Below are 25,155 nucleotides of genomic sequence, written 5' to 3'. Positions count from 1 at the left end.
CACGGCACGAACCCTGAAGAAACGGCACCAGTGGGACGCTTCTTCAGTGCGCATGCGCCGATGACGTTGACAGTGAATATCTTCTAAACCGTCCAAGTTTCGGAGATATTTACAGTACCTACAGGTAGACCTTATTATATGCTTACCTGTAGGTACAAGTGGTGTAACAGAGTTTACAACCACTTTAAAGGTCATCTAAACTGGAGAACAAAAATATGTATTAATATAAAGCTTACCAGTCCTTAGATGTGGTGGCTGCATTGTTTTTATTTTCCCCTGCTGATCCTGCCAGTAATGCACTTCCTTTCCTATGCTCACAAAGTGCATTGTACTCTATAGGAGGAGAAGTTTTTTTTACCAAAGGATGAGACTCTAGTACACCTCCTGCTCTCCTCTTCTCTAACATTGGGGGGGGGGGGGGGGGGGTCACTTTAGTCCTCAGAAATAACTGGGAACAATTTAACCAATAATATAATCAGAGGGCACAGGAAGTATTGATTTACCGTCAAGGGCGGACTGACCAATTGGCAACTCGGGCGCTGCCCAAGGGCCCTGGGCCACTAGGGGTTGCCAGCCTCAGTAAAACCAGAGACAGTATGTAAAATCTGTGTTTTTTTACATCTGTCTCTGAAATGTCCCTTACCGACATCCTTTTGGTCTAAAAATCCAGAGATTATAGCTGTCCCACCTCTCCAGTACCTTCTCAGCCAATAGAAACATGTCTGTGTATACTGTGTGATTGTATACTGTGTGTGTGTGTGTGTATATACTGTGTGGCCCCATAATCTGATTGCCTGGGGGCCCCATAATCTCCTATTGCCCGGGGCCCCATGAGTTGTCAGTCCTCCCCTGTTTACCGTACATACTGCATACATGATCTGGGATTTCTCAGTACAGTTAAGCTGTTCAAGCAAGGCCCAAAGTTCATTGCATTCCTGTGAATGGACCACCCAACTCCATTCCTATTAGCACCTCTCACTCAACAAACTTCAATTGAAAAATTGAAGGAGATGGGTGGAAAATTTTCAGCAGACCAGTGGACTTCTTCCAATGAGATACAGCTGGCCGTGCAAATTTCTCCAGTCACAATGTTCAGTATGGATGGAGGAATCTATTGATTTTCTCTTGCTTAGCCCGCAGTCACAGACACTGCAGCTGTCTGAATACAATAGTAACTATGGGAGATTTCCCAATCCATGCTGTAAAGCATGGATGGAGAACGCTATGCATGTATGGCTAACATTACTCCCTCTGTCAAGAAATCAGACATGCAGGTAGTGCATTGTTATCAGTGCATTAGCTCAGACACAGACCTGCGTGCATTGCGAGGAGGAGCAGTCTACCATTATATAACACTGCAAAGCAGAAAGCAGGAGTCTGAGTATGTAATGAACAGATAGAAAAGTCCATCTGAAGATATAAAATTATACATTGTAACAAAACTTTTAAAAATGATAGATATGTACACATACAGGCTGATCTTTTTCCCGTTTATCTAAAAACCACTGAAAAGACCCCATCACTATCCATTAGGATCCATCTGACCCTACCAGCATCAATACTACACTGTCAGACCTATTGATATTGGTCTCAGTGGTACTACCATTAGCTGAATTGGTTGGCTCCGGAACAAATTCTTCACTTTTTTTGTTTTATATCAATGCAGGATTAATAGATCTGCGAGTAAAACGACCACCAAAATGACTTTATCAGTTATCCATACCATGTCTTATTGGTCGGTAATAACATGTATCGCCTTATTGTACCGTCTACTCATGGAAACCATTTCAAATGATATGTTGACTGTACTGTATTGTAAACTCAACTTCATTGTCTTCAATAAAATTTATTTTATTTTTTTCACAAAAAGAAAACCCCCGAAAAGACTACACATTGCCTTAGAAGGGGAAATAAAGTCAATATTGATGGCACATCCATACTTATGTTCACCCTCTGTACTGTAATATAAGGTGACACACCTCTCTCTACAATAAGAGAAATGCCACATCCCTCTGGTGCCCAGTTATAAAGCCAATACAAAGTCATTACATGAGTCTATTCTGCCAATGGCAAATCATTAGGACTCATGCACACTGCAGCTCAAAGAAGCTGCTCCTACAGGCTTTTAAGCTCTTTTGAGCTCTCATTTTTTCTGCCTAGAAACTCCCTTCCATGTTAGCCAATGTGTCTATGCACACTTTGTTTTTTTCAGGCAGAAAACACCCCACCAAACTCGTGTTTTTGAGAGGAGCTAGTGCCCCAAAAAGCTTAAAGAAGCTCGAAAACATGCAAAAATGTTTATTTCAGCTTTTGGTTTTGTTTATACAGTGTTCAAGAAAATACTATCTAGGAGGCAAAAAAAACAAAAACGCTTATGCTCAAAAAAGCTCAGAGGAGCCTGAAGAAGCTCACGAAAAAAAAGGGGACAAGAGTACAAAAAAGCACAAGCTCTTTAAGCTGAAATAAAAGTTTAAATGCCTGTAAAAGCACCTTTTCTTTGAGTTCAGTGTGCATGAGCCCTTACTGTGCAAGCTGAGATGCCGACTGGTCAGACCCAACTACACATCAACTAGACACAGGATGGTCATGTAACGAAGCAAGATGCCACCTTTGGTGCATTGGCTAAGCCTTCACTCTTCTACGGAACATTTTTTCAATGAACGCCAACATAAGGACCTGTAAAAATGAAGGTACTGTATGTGAATGGGAGTGGTTTACACTGGTACTGATCATGTGGTGATATGTGATGGTGGGGAAAAAAAAAAAAAAAAGTGGAGCAACCTCTTTTTTCAGCACAATGAAACACATGGTGATGCGTGTCAGCACATTGTACATACAGTGCCAAATGCCCTTTGCATGTTCCTGGAAGCGAGGAGAAAAATGCATTTAAAATGCAAAAAAGAGCCCCGATCCTTTTTTATTTTTTTATTTAGGGGTCCCCAACGGCTTTCCTGGTTCCTCCCCTTCAGTGGGTGCCTCCATAGAAAGACACTTACTATGGGGCACTCATGCGGGCTTATTTTCGAGCCGCCTTGTCTGAGTCTATTGACACAGACTGGTTAGCTTTGCCCTGCCCTCTGCTCCCTCATCACAGAATACGATTGCCAATGGCTCCCGCTGTTATCAATATGTGCAGCAAGATGGGACAGAGTCGGGAGAGCAGCTACTCTCACGCACACTGCTGGATCGGGATCAAGCTCAAGTATAAGGGGGGGGTGAGGGGAAACATATGTTGCACAAAAGGTTTTTTACCTTAATGCATAGAATGCATTACGGAAAAAACAAAAAACCCTAAAGGCTTTACAACCACTTTAAAAGAAATGTAAGCAAACCCACATTCGGCACTGCGTCGCTTTAACTGACAATTGCGCAGTCATGCGACGTTGCACCCAAACAAAATTGACTTTTTTTTCCAAAAATAGAGCTTTCTTTTGGTGGTATTTGATCACCTCTGCGGTTTTTCTTTTTTGCGCTATAAACAAAAGAAAAGCGACAATTTTGAAAAAGAAAACACAATATTTTTTACTTTTTGCTATAATAAATATCCCATTTATTTATTTATTTTTTCAGTTTAGGCCGATACGTATTCTTCTACATATTTTTAGTAAAAAAAAAAAAAAAAAAAAAAAAGAAAAGTCGCAATAAGATTGATTATATAGATTGGTTTGCACTAAAATTATAGCATCTACAAAATAGGGGATAGATTTATATATATATATTTTTTTTTACTAGTAATGGCGGCGATGTGCGATTTTTTTTCCTGACTGCGACATTGTGATGGACATATCGGACACTTTTTGACACATTTTTGGGATCATTCACATTTACAGAGCGATCGGTGCTATAAAATTGCACCAATTACTGTGTAAATGTGACCGGCAGGGAAGGGGTTGACACTAGGGGGCGCTGCAGGGTTTAATTATGTTCCCTGGGAGTGATTCTAACTGTGGGGGGAGGGGACTCACAAGGGGAGGAGACCGATCGGTGTTCCTCTGTACTGGGAACACACCATGGGTCTCCTCTCCTCTGGCAGGATGTGGATCTGTGCGTTCACATACACAGATCCACAGTCCTGCTGTGTTCCCGGGCAATCGCGGGTGCCCGGCAGACATCGCGGCCGCCGCGCACATGCAACGTGTCTCGCGCGACGCCGCTGGCACACGCACCAGGTCCTGTGCGCGCCCCCTAGACAGCCTGGAACGGGAGGACGTTATATGACGCCCACCCAGGATGGGAGAGCCAGTTACTGTCACTATCTCTGCTGAAATTTTATTCCAAGCATCAACTACCCTTTCAGTAAAATCATACTTTCTAAGATTTTTTATCTTTCCTACAATTATTTTGAGGCCATGTCCCCATGTACTTGATTTTGATTTCATATTCAAAAAAATTGACCTCCTAAACATTCACCCCCTTGATGTATTTAACCACTTCAATACAGGGTACTTTCACCAATTTTCAGGTTTCAGTGCTTTCGCACTTTGAATGACAATTGCGCAGTCATGCAACGCTGTACCCAAAACAAAATTTTTACAATTTTTTTGGAGACAAATAGAGCTTTCTTTTGGTGGTATTTAATCACCACTGGGCTTTTCATTTCTTGCTAAACAGATGTACACTAAAAAAAATTTGGCGAAAAAAAAAAAAAAAAAAAGTTCTTTGTTTTGGTTATAACATTTATTAAATAAGTTTTCTCCTTCACTGATGGGCACTGATGAGGCCACTCTGATGGGCATTGATAGGCGGCACAGACTGGCATCACTGATGGGCACCACTGGTGGGTATCACTGATGGGGCCGCACTGATAATCACTGCACTGAAATGCAGAACCCCCGGCAGCAGAGCCACTTATCGGGCAGCGTGAGGAGAGGAATGCTGATAACCAGGACATCCTAGTTACGCTGTAATCAGCTATGATTGGACACAGCTAATCACATGGTACAGAGCTTACATCATAGGTTCTTTACTGCGATCGGAGATGAAGTTTGTCAGAGTGGCACACCGCACTAGCGATCGCCGCACTACACGCACGCCGGGCACGCACAAGCAACTTGTTCTGAAGGACGTCCTATGACGGACAGCCAGAATGGAGAGCCACAGCCCGGCCATCATTTTGCTATAGGCTTGGCGAGAAGATAGTAAAGGTTTCAATTATGTTCCCCCTTTCCCTTCTTTCCTCCAGACTTCAGAAAAATAAAGGCTTGGTAATGAATGGCTATATACAGGCCAGTATTGGCTATACAACCTGCTGTGACCAACATAAACCAAAATTCAACTTTCATTATTCTGACTATTTTGCTGAAATTGAAAGATCTTCATTCTGTACATAGCTCTTTCCCTAATTTAATAAGCCACAACCAATATTTGCATGATATTACCAGGCAGCAGCTGTTGAAAATGACTCCAGATAAACATTAGCCTTACAAAACAGATTTTTTAAAGAGTTTTTTATTTTTTATATTGTCTTCTAGACATCTCAGGTCTGCGCATTAATAATTCAGCATCTAACATTTCAATTGCAGAATACAACAGGAAAATTAGAAACATTGTCTAACCTTTGCTCACTGTCGGCAAACACTAACAGAGAAGCCCTGAATCAAAATCTATGGAAACCATTCCAGTTGGTACTGATGCTGTATATGGTTTTAAAATGAAAAATGTACTTTATTTACTAAAATATACACAATTTTTGTTTTACATTTTTTCCTTGCGGACAGAGAAGTGGCAATACAGTATGTAGTTTAGGTCCTGACATCCGCATAGACTATGTGCCTATTTCCACCCACTTGCATCATTCTGTTCGCATACTTTTTTTTTTCCCCTTCACTTCAAAAATCTGAATTTCATATGCATACATTTATCACACGTTTGTGCATGTTCTGCTGCAAAAAAAAAATAAAAAATTGCATGAAAGCACTGAAACGGAATGCATTGGTGTGAACTAGGGAGATTAGAAAACATTTTACTGTACATGCATTTTAACCTCCCTGGCGGTATGATTATTACAGATTTTAGGTGCTGAATGCAGTACCATTATTTTGCATGGAAATTTGGCGTTTTATATTATAGGCCTGTAATTCTTAGAAATAATTCACTTAAATCCATCCAAACAAGAGTCTAATAGACATCCCGGGTATGATAAAATCTGAAAATATAAAATCATAAATTATAATAAAAAAAAAAAATAAAAAAAAAAAATATATATATATATATATATAAATATTATATATATATATTTATATATATATAAATATTATATATATATATATATATATATATATATATAAATATTATATATATATATATATATATATATATATATATATATATATATATATATATATATATATATATATATATATATATATATATATATATATATATATATATATATATATATATATATATATATAAAATAATATGTATATAATAAAATAAATAACTATAAATAATTATAACAAATAATAATATAATAATAATAAAAATGATTCAATAATGTAATCAAATCAAAAAACTGAAATATGCTGAGTTGCAGAATTGTCGCTGTCATTACTTTTAGTGTTTGATGACGAATTTCCCCACAAATTACTATCGCTGAATTCTGCGAGCGAATTTATTATGGCTGTTTTCTAGCTGGTCTATAACCACTTTTGATGTAAAGGGACATTTTTTGGTTGCTATGGACAATCTCCTGTTTCCTGGCATAAAGAACAGTATTTATAATATAGAAATGCATGTAGGACACTGGGCAAACCACTAGGGACAAAGGGGATGTGTAATTATTTGATACAGTAATGTAATCTGTAAGATTACAGTATACTGTAGCTATACTGTGTTTTTTACTTTTTGAATTTGGCGCCGAACTCCTCGCAATGCTCGCAGGGAACGGAGCTCGGCACTGTCACAGATCGAGCGAGACATGGCGGCTCGCTGATCACAGCGGGGAGACATCGCTGGATCCAGGGGACAAGAAAAGTAACCCCCTCCATGGATCCAGCGATGCGATACAGAGTCTGGCTCAGGAATACCGCTAAAGGCTATTAGATCTCACCCGAGCCAGACTTGGGAATACTGCCAGGGAGGCTACAATGCACCCACTGGCATCTGGTGTGAGCAAGCCTCAAATAACTATTGAAATGCATTTCTTGTTTTAGTAATTTAGTTGAAATTCTACAGCCTGCCGTTTGCTGCCATCACAGATGCCTCTCTTTGTATAAGGCAAAATGACATTTCACCTGGAGGACTTGTTTGTAAATTAACCCATGTGATCATTCTGATTGGCTGTCTCTGATCACATGATCAGGATTCTGAATCAGAGTGGATCCTGTCAGGCTGGGTTCACACTGGTGGGAACGCAGACTCTGCATGTGATTCACACTGCATTGCTGTGCAGATCACATGCGATACCTGTGTGCATTGCAAATTCAGCCATACAGTTTGTATGGCTGAATTCACATCGCATTTTGACCAAAATGGTACAGGACCCTTTTTTTGGTCTGCACTGGACTCGGATTGCATGGGTGTTCACATCCATGCGATCTGATTCCTGTACCTTTCACAGTTCGCACTGCGAGTGCAAAGTGGATTTGCCTTTTGTAAATAACCTCCAGAGAGCTGTCGGCGATGGCACAATGGGGTTAATTTACTAAAACTAAAAAGAATGCAAAATCTGGTCCAGCTGTGCACTGTAGCTTGTTCAATGAAGCTTTGACAAAAAAACTGGAAGCTGATTGGTTCCCATGCAGAACTGCACCAGATTTTGCACTCATCACTTTTAGTAAATCAACCACATTTTGAGAACTAGGAACCCACCCAGCTTCTTGCTCCAAATACAAAAATAAAATCTTGATTCCGTTTCTCCCAGTACCTTGCATAATGCTGGGGCCCAAGATGAATCTCTCTTTTTTTTTTTAACTCAGCCAGAACGCTGATAAAAAACAAACAATGGATTCCCCCATTTACACCATTGAGGAGGATGGAGGTATCCTCCAAAATGCCCTATCTGTATTCTGATAGCGGGGACACCTCCACTGTCAGAATATACTGATCAATGCTGCAGCAGATTGGAGTGAATGAGAATTTTCCAACATTCCTGTTTGGAGATAAAAACGATCACTGAAGCCAATTAAAATCTAATACAGACCAGTGCTTTAAGTTCTTGGAAAGGCAAGTTATCGTTTTTTTGTAAATTAAAATGCACATTGGTCAAAAGAATATCTGAGCATATTTATAACATCATTATAGGTTATAAGGAACATAGTGTCTTGTTACACTTTAGGGAAAAACATAATAGAAATCCTTTGGGTCTAAAGTTCTGGGGAATAGATAGACTATACCCTAGATGGCAAGGTGCCAATATGGTTAGAAAAATATCACGCCGTGAAACAGAGTGGATATATTTGACCAATACGCTCAGTTCTAATGGTTTAAACATTGAGTTGGATGTAAATTTTTTCATAAGTGATTGATAATAAGGTTTTTTTTTTTTTTTGTGAGAAATTAATATGGTCCATTTAGGATGGGTATATTGTGCTTTTTTTCAAAGAAAACTAATTGTGTATATATAATGCCTCCTTTGCTGAAATTGAATTTATATTTTATGTATTTTATATAGTTTCACCTCTGAAGTTTAAAGAAATATAATTTAAGTATCAGCCTTTGTATCAGCTTAGTTGGTAAAAAACGAGATAAGATAGAGATATATCTAAATAAAGGCTGTACTTAGTTGTATTTATTAGTATGTTTATGAAACCCCTTAATCATATTGATCGGTGAAATGGGTTCTGCAATCATTGTGCTGCACTACGATTGCGTGCTAGCGATCGTAAGTATGGGTACACACTGCGGATCATTAAGCTGCTCAATATTGAGTAGAGAACGAGAGGGGTAGTGTGCTCTGCATGACGGAGTGTCTCGCGCTGACTGCGATTGCACAGCAATAAGTGTAGCGTGAGTACGCATTACACGTCCTTTATTTCGCTTCATGCAGAGTTATGAATGAGAGGGGCGGTCTGTTTTGCATGACGCGGGGTCTTAGACTTATGCTCAGGCCCGCCCTCTCGTTTTTTTAAGCGAGCGTTGAGATCCTATGGCCACGCCCTGTGAAGACGGAATGATGAAACGCATCAGTGCGTGGCCACACGACGTTGTCTAGGAACACACAGACTGTCTCCCGGGACTCATCCAACCAATCAGGATACTTGTGCATTGAACATACTTGGCTGGTGGTGAGAGGACAGTTCGCTGTGTTCTATATCAGTGCGATATGCTGTTTTAAAGTGGTTGTAAACCCTTACAACCAACTTTGACCTACAGGTAAACCTAGATTAAGGCTTACCTGTAGGTCCAAGAAATATCTCCTAAACCTACACGGTTTAGGAGATAGATGCCGAATATATACGGCGCATGCCATATCTTTGATTATATGCCCTGGGGTCGATCTGTAAGTACTGCTGATCCAGACTGCCTGAACCAATCTGCGTGAGGACAGCTACTGTTAAAAAAACACAACAAATGTCACCCAAATACCATTCAATCCAAACGCTGTCAACTTTACAGAACATCTACATATTTGTGAATGAGAATATTATTGCTTTTGTACACAACAACCTGTATTTCAGGAAAAGAGCTCACCGATTTTATGTAATATTTTTGTCTAGGAACATTTCTGCAGCTTAAACAGCCCAACATGAAGAATCAAGCAGGATATTAGAACAAAAACGAGGTGCCCAGTCTACAGGTGAGAAAACTACAAGGAAAGCTTGTTTTTATATAGGTTGGCCCTACTTGGGAGATTGTGTTAGCAAGGGATTTAGGTTGCATTCACACCTTCGCAACCCGTTGCTTTTTTGTGTGCTTGTTGCACAACAGCACAGGGCAGCCCATTTAATTGAGTTTTTTGCTCATTTCCAGGAACAAGGTATGAATGCGACCTCAGCCTGCTATGAACAATCACCTATAAACCAGGGATTTTTTTCCTGAGAGAACAGGTACAGGTAGTGGTACACCCCCACTCCCACCTCCAAGTATGGTCCCCTGGCCCCCCATTACCACCCTTTAAAAAAAAAAAAAAGAGAAATATATAATTTTGCGGTGCTCAGTAATTTAAATAGAATATGTTCATAACAAGAAAATTAAACTAGCCCCCCCTCAGCAACAATAGTCCCCCCCCATAAAAAATGATCCTCCACAGGAACAATATACTTCCATCAACAATAGATCTTCCAACAGCCAGCATTAATAGACCATCCTGCAGCGAGCAACAATCACTCTCCCATAGCAACAATAAATCCACTCCAGGAACAGACAGACCTACAGCAACAACAGATCTTCTAGCAGCAAGCAATATACCTCTCGCTCTCAACAGTAGATTATTCCCAGCTACGAGTTACCCTTAGTGCCCGTTCACACTACCGCGACTTGTCAGGTGACTTAGCCGCCTGACAAGTCGCGCTCCGTTCTGTACTATGGAACCGTTCTAATAGGAGCGACTCAAGTCGCTCCGACTTAGAAAAAGGTTCCTGTACTATTTTTGGGGCGACTTCAGGCGACTTGTATTGACTTCTATACAGAAGTCATTTTGCAAGTCGCCGCTGAAGTTGTGTGCAGGTCGCGTCTGTGAGTCGCGCTGCAAGTCGCGTCGCCCCTGTGTGAACGGGCACTAAAGTAATATAAGACACCCCCCTCCAGCAATAATAGACCCTGCCCTCAACAATAAATCCCCCCCAGTGACAATAGATCCCCCCAGCAGCTAGCATCAACGGACACTCCAGCACACCTTGCCATTATATACATTTAGTCTTGGAGGTGCTAGAACTGCATTCCCCACATTCCCGCTGAAAAAAGCCATGCCTTTAACATAAAACGAAAGCACTTTAATCAGTCAGGTTTAGATGAGGCTTGGAATGTTTGCTAGCATGGGCAACAAAGGCTTTTACAGGTATACTTTGCTTGTAAACGTTTAGTTAAGGACTGGTTCACATTTTTTTGTTTGCGTTTTACTGTGCAGAAAGCTGTCAGTGTGAGCTCAGTGACTCTTCAGCCATGTCTACGCACAGCACTGCGGTGTGTTGCTCTGCAGTGCGTTGACAGGCAGTACTATCCAGTGTGCTGCAGAAAAATACCCTCTTAGATAGTTCTCCTGTTCTAACGTCAACTGAAGAGATTTAATATCCAATCAATTTCTCTCCCAGTGACAATGGTCCCCAGGAAAAACTAAGAGGGTGAATCTCTTACTGGGAAAAACAGGTAGCAGCCAGACAGGGTTTCAAACACCACTATAACAAGAAGTAAAATATAATTTGGGAGAAGATAAACATTCCTTACGCTATCTATTTGAGCCAGTAAAGGTTGTGTTTTGTTCCCCTTACTTGTTCAAATGGAATAAGAAAAAAAAAAAATGAAAAAAGAAAAAAAAAAAAAAAGTTACTAGAGCAATTGTAAACTTTAGACATCGAAAAAAGCATATATCCTCTTCCATGTACTTGTCTCAAGACTAGAGCACCAAGTGTCATTTCTGTCTGCTGCCCCATTCCTCTGCTATCAGCATGGGTCACTTCTGACAAGTACTCCTGACACCAAGAGAAAAAAGGTGACAGAGGAGGGATCTCCAGCTGATTGACAGCCTCGGCTCCGCTCCGGTGTGCTGTGTGGTGGAAGGTGTGTCCATTCCCTCCAATCAGCTCTCCAACCCCTTTTTTTGATAGCTCAGACAAGCTTTAAAAATTCTTGACTTTAGACAGATGTAGCGAACACTACAGATAAATCGGTACAACTTATGTACAGTAGTAGTATTTGTTTAATCAATGTGCATCACCTGAGCCCAGTCACATCATTTTGTATATGTAAGGAAAAAAAAAAAAAAGTTTTACTCTCAAACCATGCCCCCAGTTCTCAGTCTTCCCCATCCCACTGCAGGTCTTGTGGTTTCCGTTAAGTAAATTTAGTGGATATCCCATCAGACTGTGGGAAAAAAAAACGAGATCCCTTATTTCGATAAGGAAATGTAATAATCAGATTCCTTTTAAAAATGTGGTTTCCAGCTTAAAACGAATGGGGTTTATTCCTAGACTGTCTTATTTTGTTCCTCCTCTTCTAGAATAGAAACTTCAGACACTTGAAGGTCATGCGTGATATTTTTGTTGAGACCGATCACAGATAATTTGGCTCTGTAGGCTCTATTTATTACAAGATGATGACGGGATGCAATAGGTGAAAGTCAAATAAGTCCTTTTTCATTTTTTTTCCTTTTATTAATTAGATAAACCATGATGGGATTTTATTCTAAATATAGTTTTTATGTTATTTCAATATGCATTGTAAGGATCAGATAAAAGGGAGCCAAGGGACCCCCTTACCTGTTCACTATGATAGAGGAAACACCTGCCCCAAGTTGCACATAATCTCCTTATCTCCAAACCTTCACCTTGGACACATAAGAGACATGAAACGACCAGGACGACCGCGGTTATTCTGGGCTTCCCCAATTCTTTTCTCCTGCAGCAAAGGTCCAATACTAACACTACTAAAGGCTAAAATAGTTCCCTGCCCTCAGAGGTGGAAGCCACCGGCTTCCATAACCAGCACTAGGTGGAAGTTCTCTGCTCTACCAGTAACTTCTCCTACCTGAAGGTCTTGTCACGTAGTTGGACTTCATCTCTCAGACCGTCTCTCTCTGACGTTTGGAGAAGTTGAGGAAAAACAAGCAAAGAAGTAAAAGTGACACAATTCCAACTTCCTGCTGTCGGTTTTCTCGGATTTCAGACGTGTGGAGGCTGTGCCTTACATTCTGCCTGGGTCCGCTCGGTACAGCAAACAATGAACACCCCTCCCTGCCCAGTGGAAAGACTGTATTTCCTCCTCCAGCCAGCTCTCACTGCACAATGACACTTTGACTGCTCCGAGATGTTTATTGCTGCTTAAAGATCAACAAAACACACAAACAATTCTTTTCCCAGGCCAAATGCGGCTTTGATGCACTATAAGTCCCAGCATGCATGCCTTTTTCTGTGGTCTAGTTGATAGTTATCCAGATGTGTTTATGGTGGCTATACACCAGCAGTTTTTGCACAAAACTGTCCTGTATAAAGGTTAAATATAACATCTAAGGCCTCTTTCACATGGGACATATATAATCGTACGCCCATAGATGGCCATGTTTACCCATACAGGGACGCACAGATGTTCTGTGTATCCCCATGCAGACGGTCCCATTGCTGTCAAGTGAGACCCAATGGCCACACAAACAGCTGCTGCTTCCAATCTGACATCTGTACAGGTGCGGGGATGTTCAGGCCATACATGGGCAAGGGTGTTTCTGCCCCCCAACTGACAGCAATGGCACTGCCTGCATTAGAATGCCCAGAACACCTGTGGATCTCCATGCGGGTAATATACATATTATATCTTATGTTTATACTGTGACCTTCTTCACTTATCAACATTTGATCTAATTATTTCCCTGAAAAGTATGAATTTAAAGGGATTGTAAAGTCAAATTTTTTATTTTTTTAAAATAACAAACATGTTATACTTACCTCCACTGTGCCACTCATTTTGCACAGAGTGGCCCCGAACCTGCTCTTCTGGGGTCCCTCGGCGGCTGTCTCTGCTTCTTCCCACAGGTGCTTCTCACGTTCATGCGAGCTCCCTCGCATTGGTGAGAAGCACCTGCGGGCGCGCTCCCGTGATACAGCCGGCGGCTATAGTCGCTCGCTGTATCACAAGGCCCCGCCCCCGGCGCGCTGCGTCATTGGATGTGATTGACAGCAGCGCGAGCCAATGGCTGCGCTGCTTTCAATCCATCCACTTCAGCCAATCAGCGGCCAGGCTGAGCAGCGAAGAGGACGGCGGGGGCGAGCGCAGGATTTTCGAGGGGTCAGGTAAGTAAAACGGGGGGACTGGGAGCGCCGGCAGTGTCAGATGTTTTTTCACCTTAATGCATAGAATGCATTAAGGTGAAAAAACATTTACCTTTACAACCCCTTTAAAGACTCAATGGGTAAGGCGGCCATTTTGTAAAACTTAATTGAAATCTCCAAATTGGATAGTTTTGTTACTATCTGGTTTTGTTCACAATACTAAAGTTTATGTATATTTAATCTTAGGACTTATTAACTTGTATCTACTTCTTGTTTTTTTGCAATAATGTCCTTGCTTTGAAAATTTCATTCGATAAGGAATGTATCTGCCTTGACCAACTGAGACTAGAGCAGATACTGTAGTTGAACAGACCTATATGTGTTTCAAATTCTTTGGGATGCATTTAATAATTACATTTATTGATTATTTTTGTATATTTTTCAGTTTTTCTGTATAACTGTGCACGCTGCAATGTCCTGAAGAAGCTCAGAAGAGCGACACATGTAGCGAGAAAAATGCAGCATATATAATGTACAAATTCGGTAACATGTGTAGTTCCGTATGATTCTGCACCAGTTCTTGTATGTTAAGACTTGCTACGTATATTTATAAATTTTTCCCTTTTCTGGAAATGTTTTATATATTTGTATTTTCAATAAAACTATATCGATTTTATTCTCTGTTTGTGACATTGGGTACCGTCTTAAAAGTCCCGGGGGTTGGTTACCCTCCAGTCCCCTGTTTGTTTCTTCCCTATATCTTAAAATATTTACTGTTTGGGATGTGGTACCATTTTATTTTTTGCTCAAACCCCATCTATATAAATCTTTTACACTTTTTTAAAGCACTCTGAATGCCAGTCAAAGCCCCTGCAGTGAAGTTACTAGCAGACCGCACACATGGTGTGCAACATGGGAACGTTATAGTGGAAGGTGAGCAGAGCTGGAGAGTGAACACTGAGCAGAGCTGGGGGAATGGGGCAGGAGATACTAGCAATGTCACACGTGGTGCACAGAGTGAGAGTAATATAGCGGGAGGTGAGGGACTAAAGAGGAGGACCAGCAAACCAGACAATCAGCAGAGCTGGGGGCTACTACTGGGCAGGGGATCAGCAGAACTGGGGGTTACTACTGAGTGGGGCGTCAACAGAGCTGGGAGTACCACGGAGTAGGAGATCTGCTGAATGAGGGTACTAATAAGCTGGAGACCTGCTGAACGAGGGATCCAATGAGCTGGGGATTTGCTTAAGAGGGGTACCAATGAGCTGGGGATCTGCTGAACAGGGGCACTTATGAGCTGGGGATCTGCTAAGTGCAGGTACTACTGACCTGGGGTTCTAATGGGCCCCTTTAAATCAGGATTGAAAATCAACACACACAGGGCATTTGGCAAGCTTGATAAAAAAAAAAAAAAAAAGCATAATCGAAGCACCAAAAACACATCAAAAAAGCATGTTGAAGCAGTAGGCGCTTTAATGTGTGAAAGTCAAAGAAAATGTAAATGGGCCCTAATGGCGTGTACAATCGGAATTCCGGCCAGAAAAAGACAGATGAGAGCTTTTCATCGGTAAATGCGACCGTGTGTATGCTCCATCGGAATTTAGCCGTCCGAATTCCCGCCAGCCAAAAATTGATAGCATGTTCTCAATTTTCCCAACGGAAAAACTTTCTATCGGAAATTCCGATCGTGTGTATGCAATTCCGACACGCCAAAAATCACACTGGGATTCAACTACGAGACAGAAGCTATTGGCTACTGGCTATTGAACTTCCTTTTTCTAGTCCCGTCGTATGTGTTGTATGTCACCGCGTTCTAAACGATCGGAATTTGGTGTGACCGTGTGTAGGCAAGACAGCTTGAGCGGAATTCCGTCGGGAAAACCATCAGAGCTTCTTCCAACGAGAATTCCGATCGTGTGTACGCGGCATTAGAGAATGACAACGGTCCAGACAAAGTATGTCAGGCTACCCACCATCAACTTTTTATAGCTGTCTGGGTCACTGTTGCAAATTTACCATCGCTTCCTATATGTTGAACATTAGGTAGGAGAAATCTAGAGCCCTAGAAAGGAGTACAACTGAAACTGGTCTGGACATACACATTAATAAAGAGAAACAGCCCTTCAAAAGTCCTATTTTTTTGTTGAGACTAGTCACAACTCATTCGCTCCTATGGTCCTTTTTCAGGCTGTATTTTTATAACGACATAGTCATTTGGGAATAACCAACTATGCGGTCAAATGTCTTTGCTTGACGAATGTCAATACAGTGCCTACAGTTGTGGTCTATGCTGTCATTAGGTTTCAGACTGATCCCTTGACATACTAAAAAATACTGTTTTTTGACCAATGCACCTGTAATTTTGATACGAATAGGCCCTCCTATGGACTTCTGATGATCTCCAATGTAAAGGAAAAGCAGGTGTTTGGGAGAGAGCAGCAGGGTGAGCTGAGCTGCCATAACTGCTGGGAGGGGGAGCACCATAGTCTGTGCTGCTTAGTGACTGCTGGGAAAAGGGAGCAGACAGGGCTGAGCTGCAGAGTCACTGCAAGGAGAGGGCAGCAGGGTGAGCTGAGCTGCTGAGTAAGGATGAGCTCTGGCGTGTGCACATACTCCAAGTGCAGAGCCCGGCAGGAAGTCACGCACCACTGCGCTAATCACAGGCAGTGAGACATTGCCCCGATGCGCGGCTGCAGAGATCGGGCAATGTCTCACTGCCTGTGATTAGTGCAGCGCTGCGCCGACTTCCTGGCGGGCTCTGCACATGGAGAATGCAAACACGCCGGAGCTCATCCTTACTGCTGAGTCATTGCTGAGATGGCAGCAGAGCGAGCTGCTGAGTCAATGCTGAGAGGGGGCAGCAAGGCGAGCTGAGCTTCTATATCATTCAGTGGTGGAAGCCCCCCCAAGACCCGGCACCTCCCCCTGAACCTCTGGCTGTCCATTTAGAAAGAAGTGGGGGGAGGTGGGAGGCAACGATCAGCAGCTCTATGTCGCCCGTGGGCAGCCGGATCTCCCTGGGGCTAGTAGTTCTCTTCCCGAGTGTCAGTGTATGCAGTGGAGAGGGTAGGGGCCTCTGACCCGAGCATGTATCAGTTTCACTCTTCGGTGTACAAGTGAGTCGCTCTGCTTATACACTCTTGCCGATATATGCCCAGGTCAGAGGCCCCTCCTCTCCACTGTATACACTCAGGAAGAGAACCACTAGCCCAAAGGAGATCCTGCCACCCGTGGACACCACAGAGCTGCCTATCGCCACCACCCACCTCCCCCCAGGTGGGGGGTAAAGAGATGTGCTGGGGCTTGGAGGTGCACAGACAGTGGAGACCAGGTACAGGGGAACCTCCGGAAGGGGGTGGGGGGGTCTCTGTCTGGCGACCCTGATGTAAGAGGGGGGCCCTCCGGGGACCCTGCTGATGTAAGAGGGGGGCCCTCCAGGAACCCTGCTGATGTAAGAGGGGGGGCCCTCCGGGGACCCTGCTGATGTAAGAGGGGGGGCCCTCCGGGGACCCTGCTGATGTAAGAGGGGGGGCCCTCCGGGGACCCTGCTGATGTAAGAGGGGGGCCCTCCGGGGACCCTGCTGATGTAAGAGGGGGGCTCTCTGGGGACCCTGATGTAAGTGGGGGATCCGCACTCAGATATGCAAGGATAATTTTATATATATACACACATAAACATACATATACACATATATATACACACACACACACACATTATATACATGTGTATGCCCGCCCAAGTGTATGACTTTCTTTACTTCGCTGCTATGGGCTCTAGCCCAAGATCTATGGTAGACCCAGCAAAGCCCCTGGTAGGGGCCCTTCATAGTTTCTTGCACCGGGGCCCTGAAGATTCTAGTTATGCCTCGAATATCATTGCTGGGGAAGCTGCTAAGAGAAAAACTTCTATGTTTCTGCTGTGAATGTTGAGATGTAGTAACTCCACAGTGTCTGCAGATACAAAGGTCAATGAGGCCCTGTTTTAAAGCTCATACAGATTAAGCATTTGTATATACTGGAAAGATCATTAGTCTGCTCAAAGGTTTACTTTAAAGCTAGAATTTTCTGGTTAATGATAGACAATCTAATATGGCTCACCTGCAATTTTCATTTAGTTACGTTAAAGTGGTTATAAAGCCTAAACATTTTTTACCTTAATGCATTCCCTGCGTTAAGGTAAAAGATGTTTCAGTATGTGTATTGCCCCCTTACACCCTTACCCCTATGCTTACTTGAGCCTTTCTCTTCTGGGTTAGTCTTCCCAGTCATGAATGCAGACCGATGGCGGTGAAAGCAGGTGTCTTGTCAAATACTGTCCTCTGTCGGATAGTGTCTGCCCTGTACTGCGCTTGGGCAGTACGGAGGACAAGGAGACGCCGAAAGTCTCAGAAGATGAACGGCACCTGCGCACTCAGTCCAGGTTCAAGCCCCACCATCCAAGTGGACATAGGGTTAGAATAAAAAATTGCAGAGAGAAGCGAGGCCGTGCCCGAAGTGTGGCGAGCAAAGGTAGCCCGCGAGGGGCCCTCTTACTAAGTTCTGTTTAACATCATCTACCGTATGCCTACTTGCATGGTGGGGCTTGAACCTGGACTCCGGGCAGAAGGTACTATTAAGTGCGCATGCGCCGTTCATCTTCGGAGACTTTCGGCATCTCCTTGCCCTCCCCGTACTGTGCAAGCGCTGCGCCTGCGTAGTACGGGGCAGACACTATCCGATGGGGGGACACTTCTTGGCAGAACACCGGTAGTGCGGGGGATTGTCTATGTGGTCAGCTTTACCCTGGATGCCTGCATTCTTAGATGTGCCTCTTTTAATCATCAACCATGTGAGCTGGTAATTGTTGTACCTTCATTAAAAGTAACCATATTGCTACACTTAGATGCGCCTCTCTTCTCTTTTATACTCTGGAGCTCCTGATGGATTTTGCCTCTAATCCCCTTGTGGAAGCCGACATTTGTGAATGGACATTTTATGGTTACACAACCTTTTACGTTGCTATAATCTTTTTATATGGACTATAAACTGAAGGACATGTGAATAAATGGCTGTGGAATGAATCATTTGAGTTTATTATTTCTTATGGGGAAATTTGATATACAAGTGCTTTGGATTACAAGCATGCTTCCGGAACGAATTATGCTTGCAATCCAAGGTTCTGCTGCATTTCTCATAAGAGTGTCACTAGGAAACAGACCTCAGTCTCACAGGTTAATTGTTTGAATTGCATAAGGCTATGCCCTTGGAATGTCACCTGACAAAAGTCAACAGGAGAGGAATGCGGAATTGCAGGGGATGACTTTGCTGTGATCCAGAAGCAATCGGAGATAGGTGCCAGAAAAAAAATTAACAGTTTACAGCAATGCTGAATTCACAAAGCACTCAATTAGGAGCATCAAAATCAATCCCTAATACCAGAGTAAAGAAAGTCTTGGTCTGCATAGTTGTGGATCTGAATATTTTCCAGGCAAGCAGAATTTTCAGAACAAAAAATTCAAAATGACAGCTAGAATGTTTATTTCAGGAAAGGATTCCAAAATATATTAAAATCTTCACAGGAAAAAACATGCATTAGGGTCTTTATCATCCACCTGCCTCCTTCGTACGATTTTATTGATTATGGAATTACAGGTGTGTCTTTAGACTTAACTGACACATGAACACAGCAAAGAGTATGCAGTAGCCTTCCAAACTGTCCCTTTATGGCTTTTGGCAGTAGGCCATCTTCACACATTCCTATTGGCCCATCACAAAGATGGTCAGCCTCACTAACCAATAGCATTGTGCAGGAGGTAGGCAGAGACTTGTCAGAACAGGTTGAAATTTGGCTATGAGGTCTAGGAGACTGCTGAGGAATATGCCCCCCCCCCCCCCTGGGTGATGGCCCTTTATACTAGTAGCGGTTTGTCCCCTTTCCCACCAGTGTGTAGGCAGGTGCATTCTATATCCTTCACTGCAGGTGGCGCTTAACCGCAGTGGCAGTGTAAAGGGAGAGGAAGTCAAGAGGAACACGTTTCCTCTATGGTTTCCTGGGTCACTGGGCCAGTGATATGATTGGATGGCAATGGCCCATGTGACTCTAGTGCAGTGGTGGTCCGTGCATTGTGGCCACATGGGCGCCGCCCCCCCTCAATTTATGTGTCACGCCCCTTTCAGCACGCCAGACATGAAATACTATGGGGATAGGAGTGTATCTTGAAGAACGTGATTAGAGCCAGAGGCTCTAATAGGCTTCAAAACGGGTTGGGATCGGGGTGCAAAGCACTGCGGAGGAGCAGAGCCCAGTCGCTCCATGAGAGCAGCAGAGTCCCGCCACATGAGTGCCTTGGGACCAGCTGCAGGTGGACGGGGGAGGGCTTGGTGAAGTGACAGCCCGGGGTTGCACCTGGCTGTATTTGCTGGGCACAGTGGCTGCATATAATCGGCACAGTGGCTGCATTTGCTGGGCACAGTGGCTGCATATAATCGGCACAGTGGCTGCTGCTGATGGGCACAGTAGCTGCTGCATTTGATGGGCAAAGTGAGGCTGAAATGTATGTTTTTTTTAAAAGTATTTTTCAGGTTCGTTTACGCCCCCCCCCCCCCCCCCACCCAAAAAAAATAATTGAGCACCAGCCGCCACTGCTCTGGTGGCCATTTTTGGTCAGGCAGGGCCTATTTGAGACCCTGGCTCCTGGGTTTGCCATGCATTAGGCCTGTAGGTAGTGTAGCGACAGATTATGCATTTGTCAGGGACAGTAATAGCTGCAGGAAAAGGTTCCAGACAAGTAGGCAAAGTCTAGGGATCTGCCAATTCTCCTGGCCTCACATCTTGGGCACGGTTGGGCCAGGCCGCATTCCACCCTCAAGACAGAAGCTGACAGCCAAGATCTGCTCTGCTACACTCTCCTGTTCACCCATGAGTGTTCTTGGTTGGGCTACCTTCAACCTTGTTGTGAATGGTTATATTCTCACTTCAGTACAAGTTCTATTTGCAACTGGACTGCGTGCGAGTTACTGCCGCCGCACCAGACTACCTCCTCCCTCATTAGAAGTGCCTGCCCAGGATTCCGCCGCACCACGCTACACCTTCCCTCATCTGAAGTGCCTGCCCAGGATTCCTTTGGTCAGTCTCCCTATTAGGGAGACTTACCCTAACTTCCCGTGAAGTTAAGGGCTTTCAGAAACAGGAAGTGGAGAGTAAAGTGCAATCTCTCCAAGGGGACACAGACTACATTAACCACTTGAGGACCGCCGTATTGCCATTGTACGTCAGCACAGTGGCACAGGCAGGCATAATCACGTACATCTACATGATTGCCTTCCAGCGGGTGGGGGGTCCGATCGGACCCCCTCCCGCTGGTTACGGCGGTCCGATTCGGTCCAGGAGCGCTCCGTGATGAGGGGATGGCCGTTGGTTTTCGGCCACCCCCTCTGGATCGCTCCTGGCCAATGAGAAGCTTCCTCCCCTGTGTATTGTTTACACAGGAAGGAGGAAGTGATGTCATTCTCCTCGGGGCGGTCTTTTTGACCGGACTACGAGGAGAACAGTAAAAGTAAGTGTGCACCAACACTACACTGACATGTAGGTACACACAGGCACACAAACCCCCCCCGATCCCCCCCCCGATCGCCCCCCCGCCCCCCCTCCCCCCCCAGTCACAGTGTCACTGATTGCATTGATCATTTCTTTACTGATCAATGCATTCAGTGTCAGTTGTGACAGTAAAAACTGTCAGGACAGTTAGTGTTAGGTCCAGGGTAGCCCCCTATCACCCCCCAATAAAGATTTAACCCCCTGATTGCCCCTAGAGTTAACCCTTTCACCCCCTTTTGCCAGTGTCACTAAGCGATCATTTTTCTGATCGCTGCATGTGTCGCTAGGTAGCTAGTTATTTTTTTAGGTTCACCGCCAGGTTTTTATATCGCTAGGTACCCCGATATACTACCCAATAATGTTTTTAACCCCCTGATTGCCGCTAGTTAACCCTTTCACCCCCTTTTGCCAGTGTCACTAAGCGATCGTTTTTCTGATCGCTGCATTAGTGTCGCTACAGTCGCTAGGTAGCTAGTTATTTTTTTAGGTTCACCGCCAGGTTTTTATAGCGCTAGGTACCCCGATATACTACCCAATAATGTTTTTAACCCCCTGATTGCCGCTAGTTAACCCTTTCACCCCCTTTTGCCAGTGTCACTAAGCGATCATTTTTCTGATCGCTGCATGTGTCGCTAGGTAGCTAGTTATTTTTTTAGGTTCACCGCCAGGTTTTTATATCGCTAGGTACCCCGATATACTACCCAATAATGTTTTTAACCCCCTGATTGCCGCTAGTTAACCCTTTCACCCCCTTTTGCCAGTGTCACTAAGCGATCGTTTTTCTGATCGCTGCATTAGTGTCGCTACAGTCGCTAGGTAGCTAGTTATTTTTTTAGGTTCACCGCCAGGTTTTTATAGCGCTAGGTACCCCGATATACTACCCAATAATGGTTTTAACCCCCTGATTTCCGCTAGTTAACCCTTTCACCCCCTTTTGCCAGTGTCACTAAGCGATAATTTTTCTGAACGCTGCATCAGTGTCGCTAGTGTCGCTAGGTAGCTAGTTATTTTTTTAGGTTCACCGCCAGGTTTTTATAGCGCTAGGTACCCCGATATACTACCCAATAATGGTTTTAACCCCCTGATTGCTGCTAGTTAACCCTTTCACCCCCTTTCACCAGCGATCACAGTATAAGTGTCACTGGTGACGCTGGTTAGCCAGTTAGTTATTTAGGTTCCCCGTCAGGTTTTTATATAGCGCCAGGGACCCCCATATACTACCTAATAAAAATTTGAACCACCTGATTGCCCCTAGTTAACCCTTTCACCACTGATCACCGTATAAGTGTTACGGGTGACTCTGGTTAGTTTGTTTTTTATAGCATTTTATATTCAAATCCGGAAGACAGTGCTTGGTTTTCGGGGTCCCGTACGTGGCTAGGCTCCCAAAAAGTCCCCCACATGTGGTATCCCCGTACTCGGGAGAAGCAGCAGAATTTATTTTGGGGTGTAATTTGACTTCTGCCCATAGCATGTGTGAGCAATATATCATTTAGTGACAACTTTGTGCAAAAAAAAAAAAGTTTGTAATATTCCCGCAACTTTTGGCAAAATATAAAATATTCCATGGACTCAACATGCCTCTCAGTAAATAGCTTGGGGTGTCTACTTTCCAAAATGGGGTCATTTGGGGGGGTTTTGTGCTATTTTGGCATTTTATGGCCTTCGAAACTGTGATAGGTAGTGAGGAGTTAAATCAAAAATTTGCACCCTTAGAAATCCTGAAGGTGGTGATTGGTTTTCGGGGTGCCGTGCGCGACTAGACTCCCAAAAAGTCCCACACATGTGGTATCCCCGTACTCGGGAGAAGCAGCAGAATGTATTTTGGGGTGCAATTCCACATATAACCATGGCATGTGTGAGCAATATATCATTTAGTGACAACTTTTTGTAAAAAAAATTTTTTTTTTTTTTTTTTGTCATTATTCAATCCCTTAGGACAAAAAAAATAAATATTCAATGGGCTCAACATACCCATCAGCAATTTCCTTGGGGTGTCTACTTTCCAAAATGGGGTCATTTGGGGGGGATTTGTACTGCCCTGCCATTTTAGCACCTCAAGAAATGAGATCGGCAGTCATAAATTAAAAGCTGTGTAAATTCCAGAAAATGTACTCTAGTTTGTAGACGCTATAACTTTTGCGCAAACCAAAAAATATTCGCTTATTGACATTTTTTTTACTAAAGACATGTGGCTGAATAAATTTTGCCCTCAATGTATGACTAAAATTTAGTTTATTCGATTTTTCTTATAACAAAAAGAAGAAAATATCTTTTTTTTTCAAAATTTTCGCTCTTTTTCCATTTATATCGCAAAAAAAAAAAAAAAATCGCAGAGGCAATCAAATACCATCAAAAGAAAGCTCTATTTGTGGGAAGAAAAGGACGCAAATTTCGTTTGGGTGCAATATTGCATGACCGCGCAATTACCAGTTAAAGCAGCGCAGTGCGAAATTGCAAAAAGACCTCTGGTCCTTAAGGTATTTATTGGTCCGAGGCTGAAGTGGTTAAAAACAGGCTAAAGCATCTCCTCACATTAACCCTTTCACTACTTTTTTTAGTTTTAGATGTTAAAATGCACATTTTTTGGCCTGAAGATTGCTTCAAACCCTCAAAAATGATTTAGAATTCATAAAAATGTATATGTTACATCTATGCTTACTCTCTGTACTTTCTCTATGTACCAAATAAAAATCGTTTGTAAACAAAAATGCTAGAATAAATCTAATAGCTGTAAAAATAAATAAATAAAAAAGAATTCATATAAAAAAAAAAAAAAAAAAAAAAAAAGAAGAAGAGGACATGACCCATTCCAAATGGGAATTCTATGAGACAGTGTACCCACATCCCAAGTAATTCATACAATATAAAGAAACTATATAAAACTAACCAAATATTATATTGGGACTGTTGAGGTACCACCATGTGTATTCATAGCAGAGACAATTACTGTACATTATTTTTTATTAATTTACAATTAGAAAATTGATCTCTAGAAAAAAAAAACAATTAATGCCGTTCATAATGCCCTGATAAACCGATCAGCCATAACATTATGACCATTGACAGGTAATGAGAATAACATAGATATCTCTATTATAGCCGATTGATCTACGTACTCATAAAGCTTGTAACAAAAAGCTTGTACATATCCAGTATAAGCTTTGATCTTTCTCCTCTTGGCTGATGAGGGACCTCTCAATACATTACTTGGGTCAACAGACCCACTTCCTAAAGGATGTATATAGGGGGTAAGGATTCTAAACAATAATTATTAACATATACAAAGCATTGATTCCTTATTAGTAAGCTAGCATAGATAGGTGGTAATCACAGCCCCATTACTAAGCACAGAGGAAAGGAACAAGAGAGTGGGAGGAAGCCACTGGACAGTAAAGCTACCTAAACAATCCTGTGTGCTTCCATGAAAATGTCTGCTCACAGTCGCTTGTGGATAACAGCATGGAGGTAGATTTAATAGACCAAAAGGGACAACACGTTTAGATGTTCATGGTTAGGGTTTATAAACACTTAAAAAAAAAAAATCATATTTATATTGCTGTTTTAGGCTTTACTCACTTCCTGTCTAGTGAAACTGTTGTCTTTCCCTAACGGAGTTCCAGATAGCAATGAAAACCCAAACTATTCCCCCAATCTATCAAAATCTAAAAAAAAAAAAAGTGTGGAATTACAAAGGAATTATATGTACAAAATAAAGCT

The 25,155-nt window shown here is 42.8% G+C and overlaps 1 protein-coding gene across 5 annotated transcripts in view; it reads right to left on the bottom strand.

The window, feature by feature from the left end:
* FGD4 (FYVE, RhoGEF and PH domain containing 4) overlaps positions 1–25,155 on the bottom strand; it is a 279,090-nt gene that overhangs the window by 97,406 nt on the left and 156,529 nt on the right. The window contains exon 1 of one of the 5 annotated variants that reach the window (XM_077469317.1): positions 12,625–12,846. The exons of the other annotated variants lie outside the window; for them this stretch is intronic. Coding sequence (XP_077325443.1) covers positions 12,625–12,655 — 31 coding nt within the window. The 5' untranslated portion in view covers positions 12,656–12,846. Of the gene's footprint in view, positions 1–12,624; positions 12,847–25,155 lie in introns of those variants that run through there. 5 annotated transcript variants of the gene reach the window in all.

The sequence above is a fragment of the Lithobates pipiens genome, unplaced genomic scaffold (genome assembly GCF_037356315.1).
Source record: "Lithobates pipiens isolate NorthernLeopardFrog02 unplaced genomic scaffold, aLitPip1_a1.2 Scaffold_8, whole genome shotgun sequence".
Classification (NCBI taxonomy): domain Eukaryota; kingdom Metazoa; phylum Chordata; class Amphibia; order Anura; family Ranidae; genus Lithobates; species Lithobates pipiens.
This window is presented reverse-complemented; position numbering and strand designations above follow the sequence as displayed.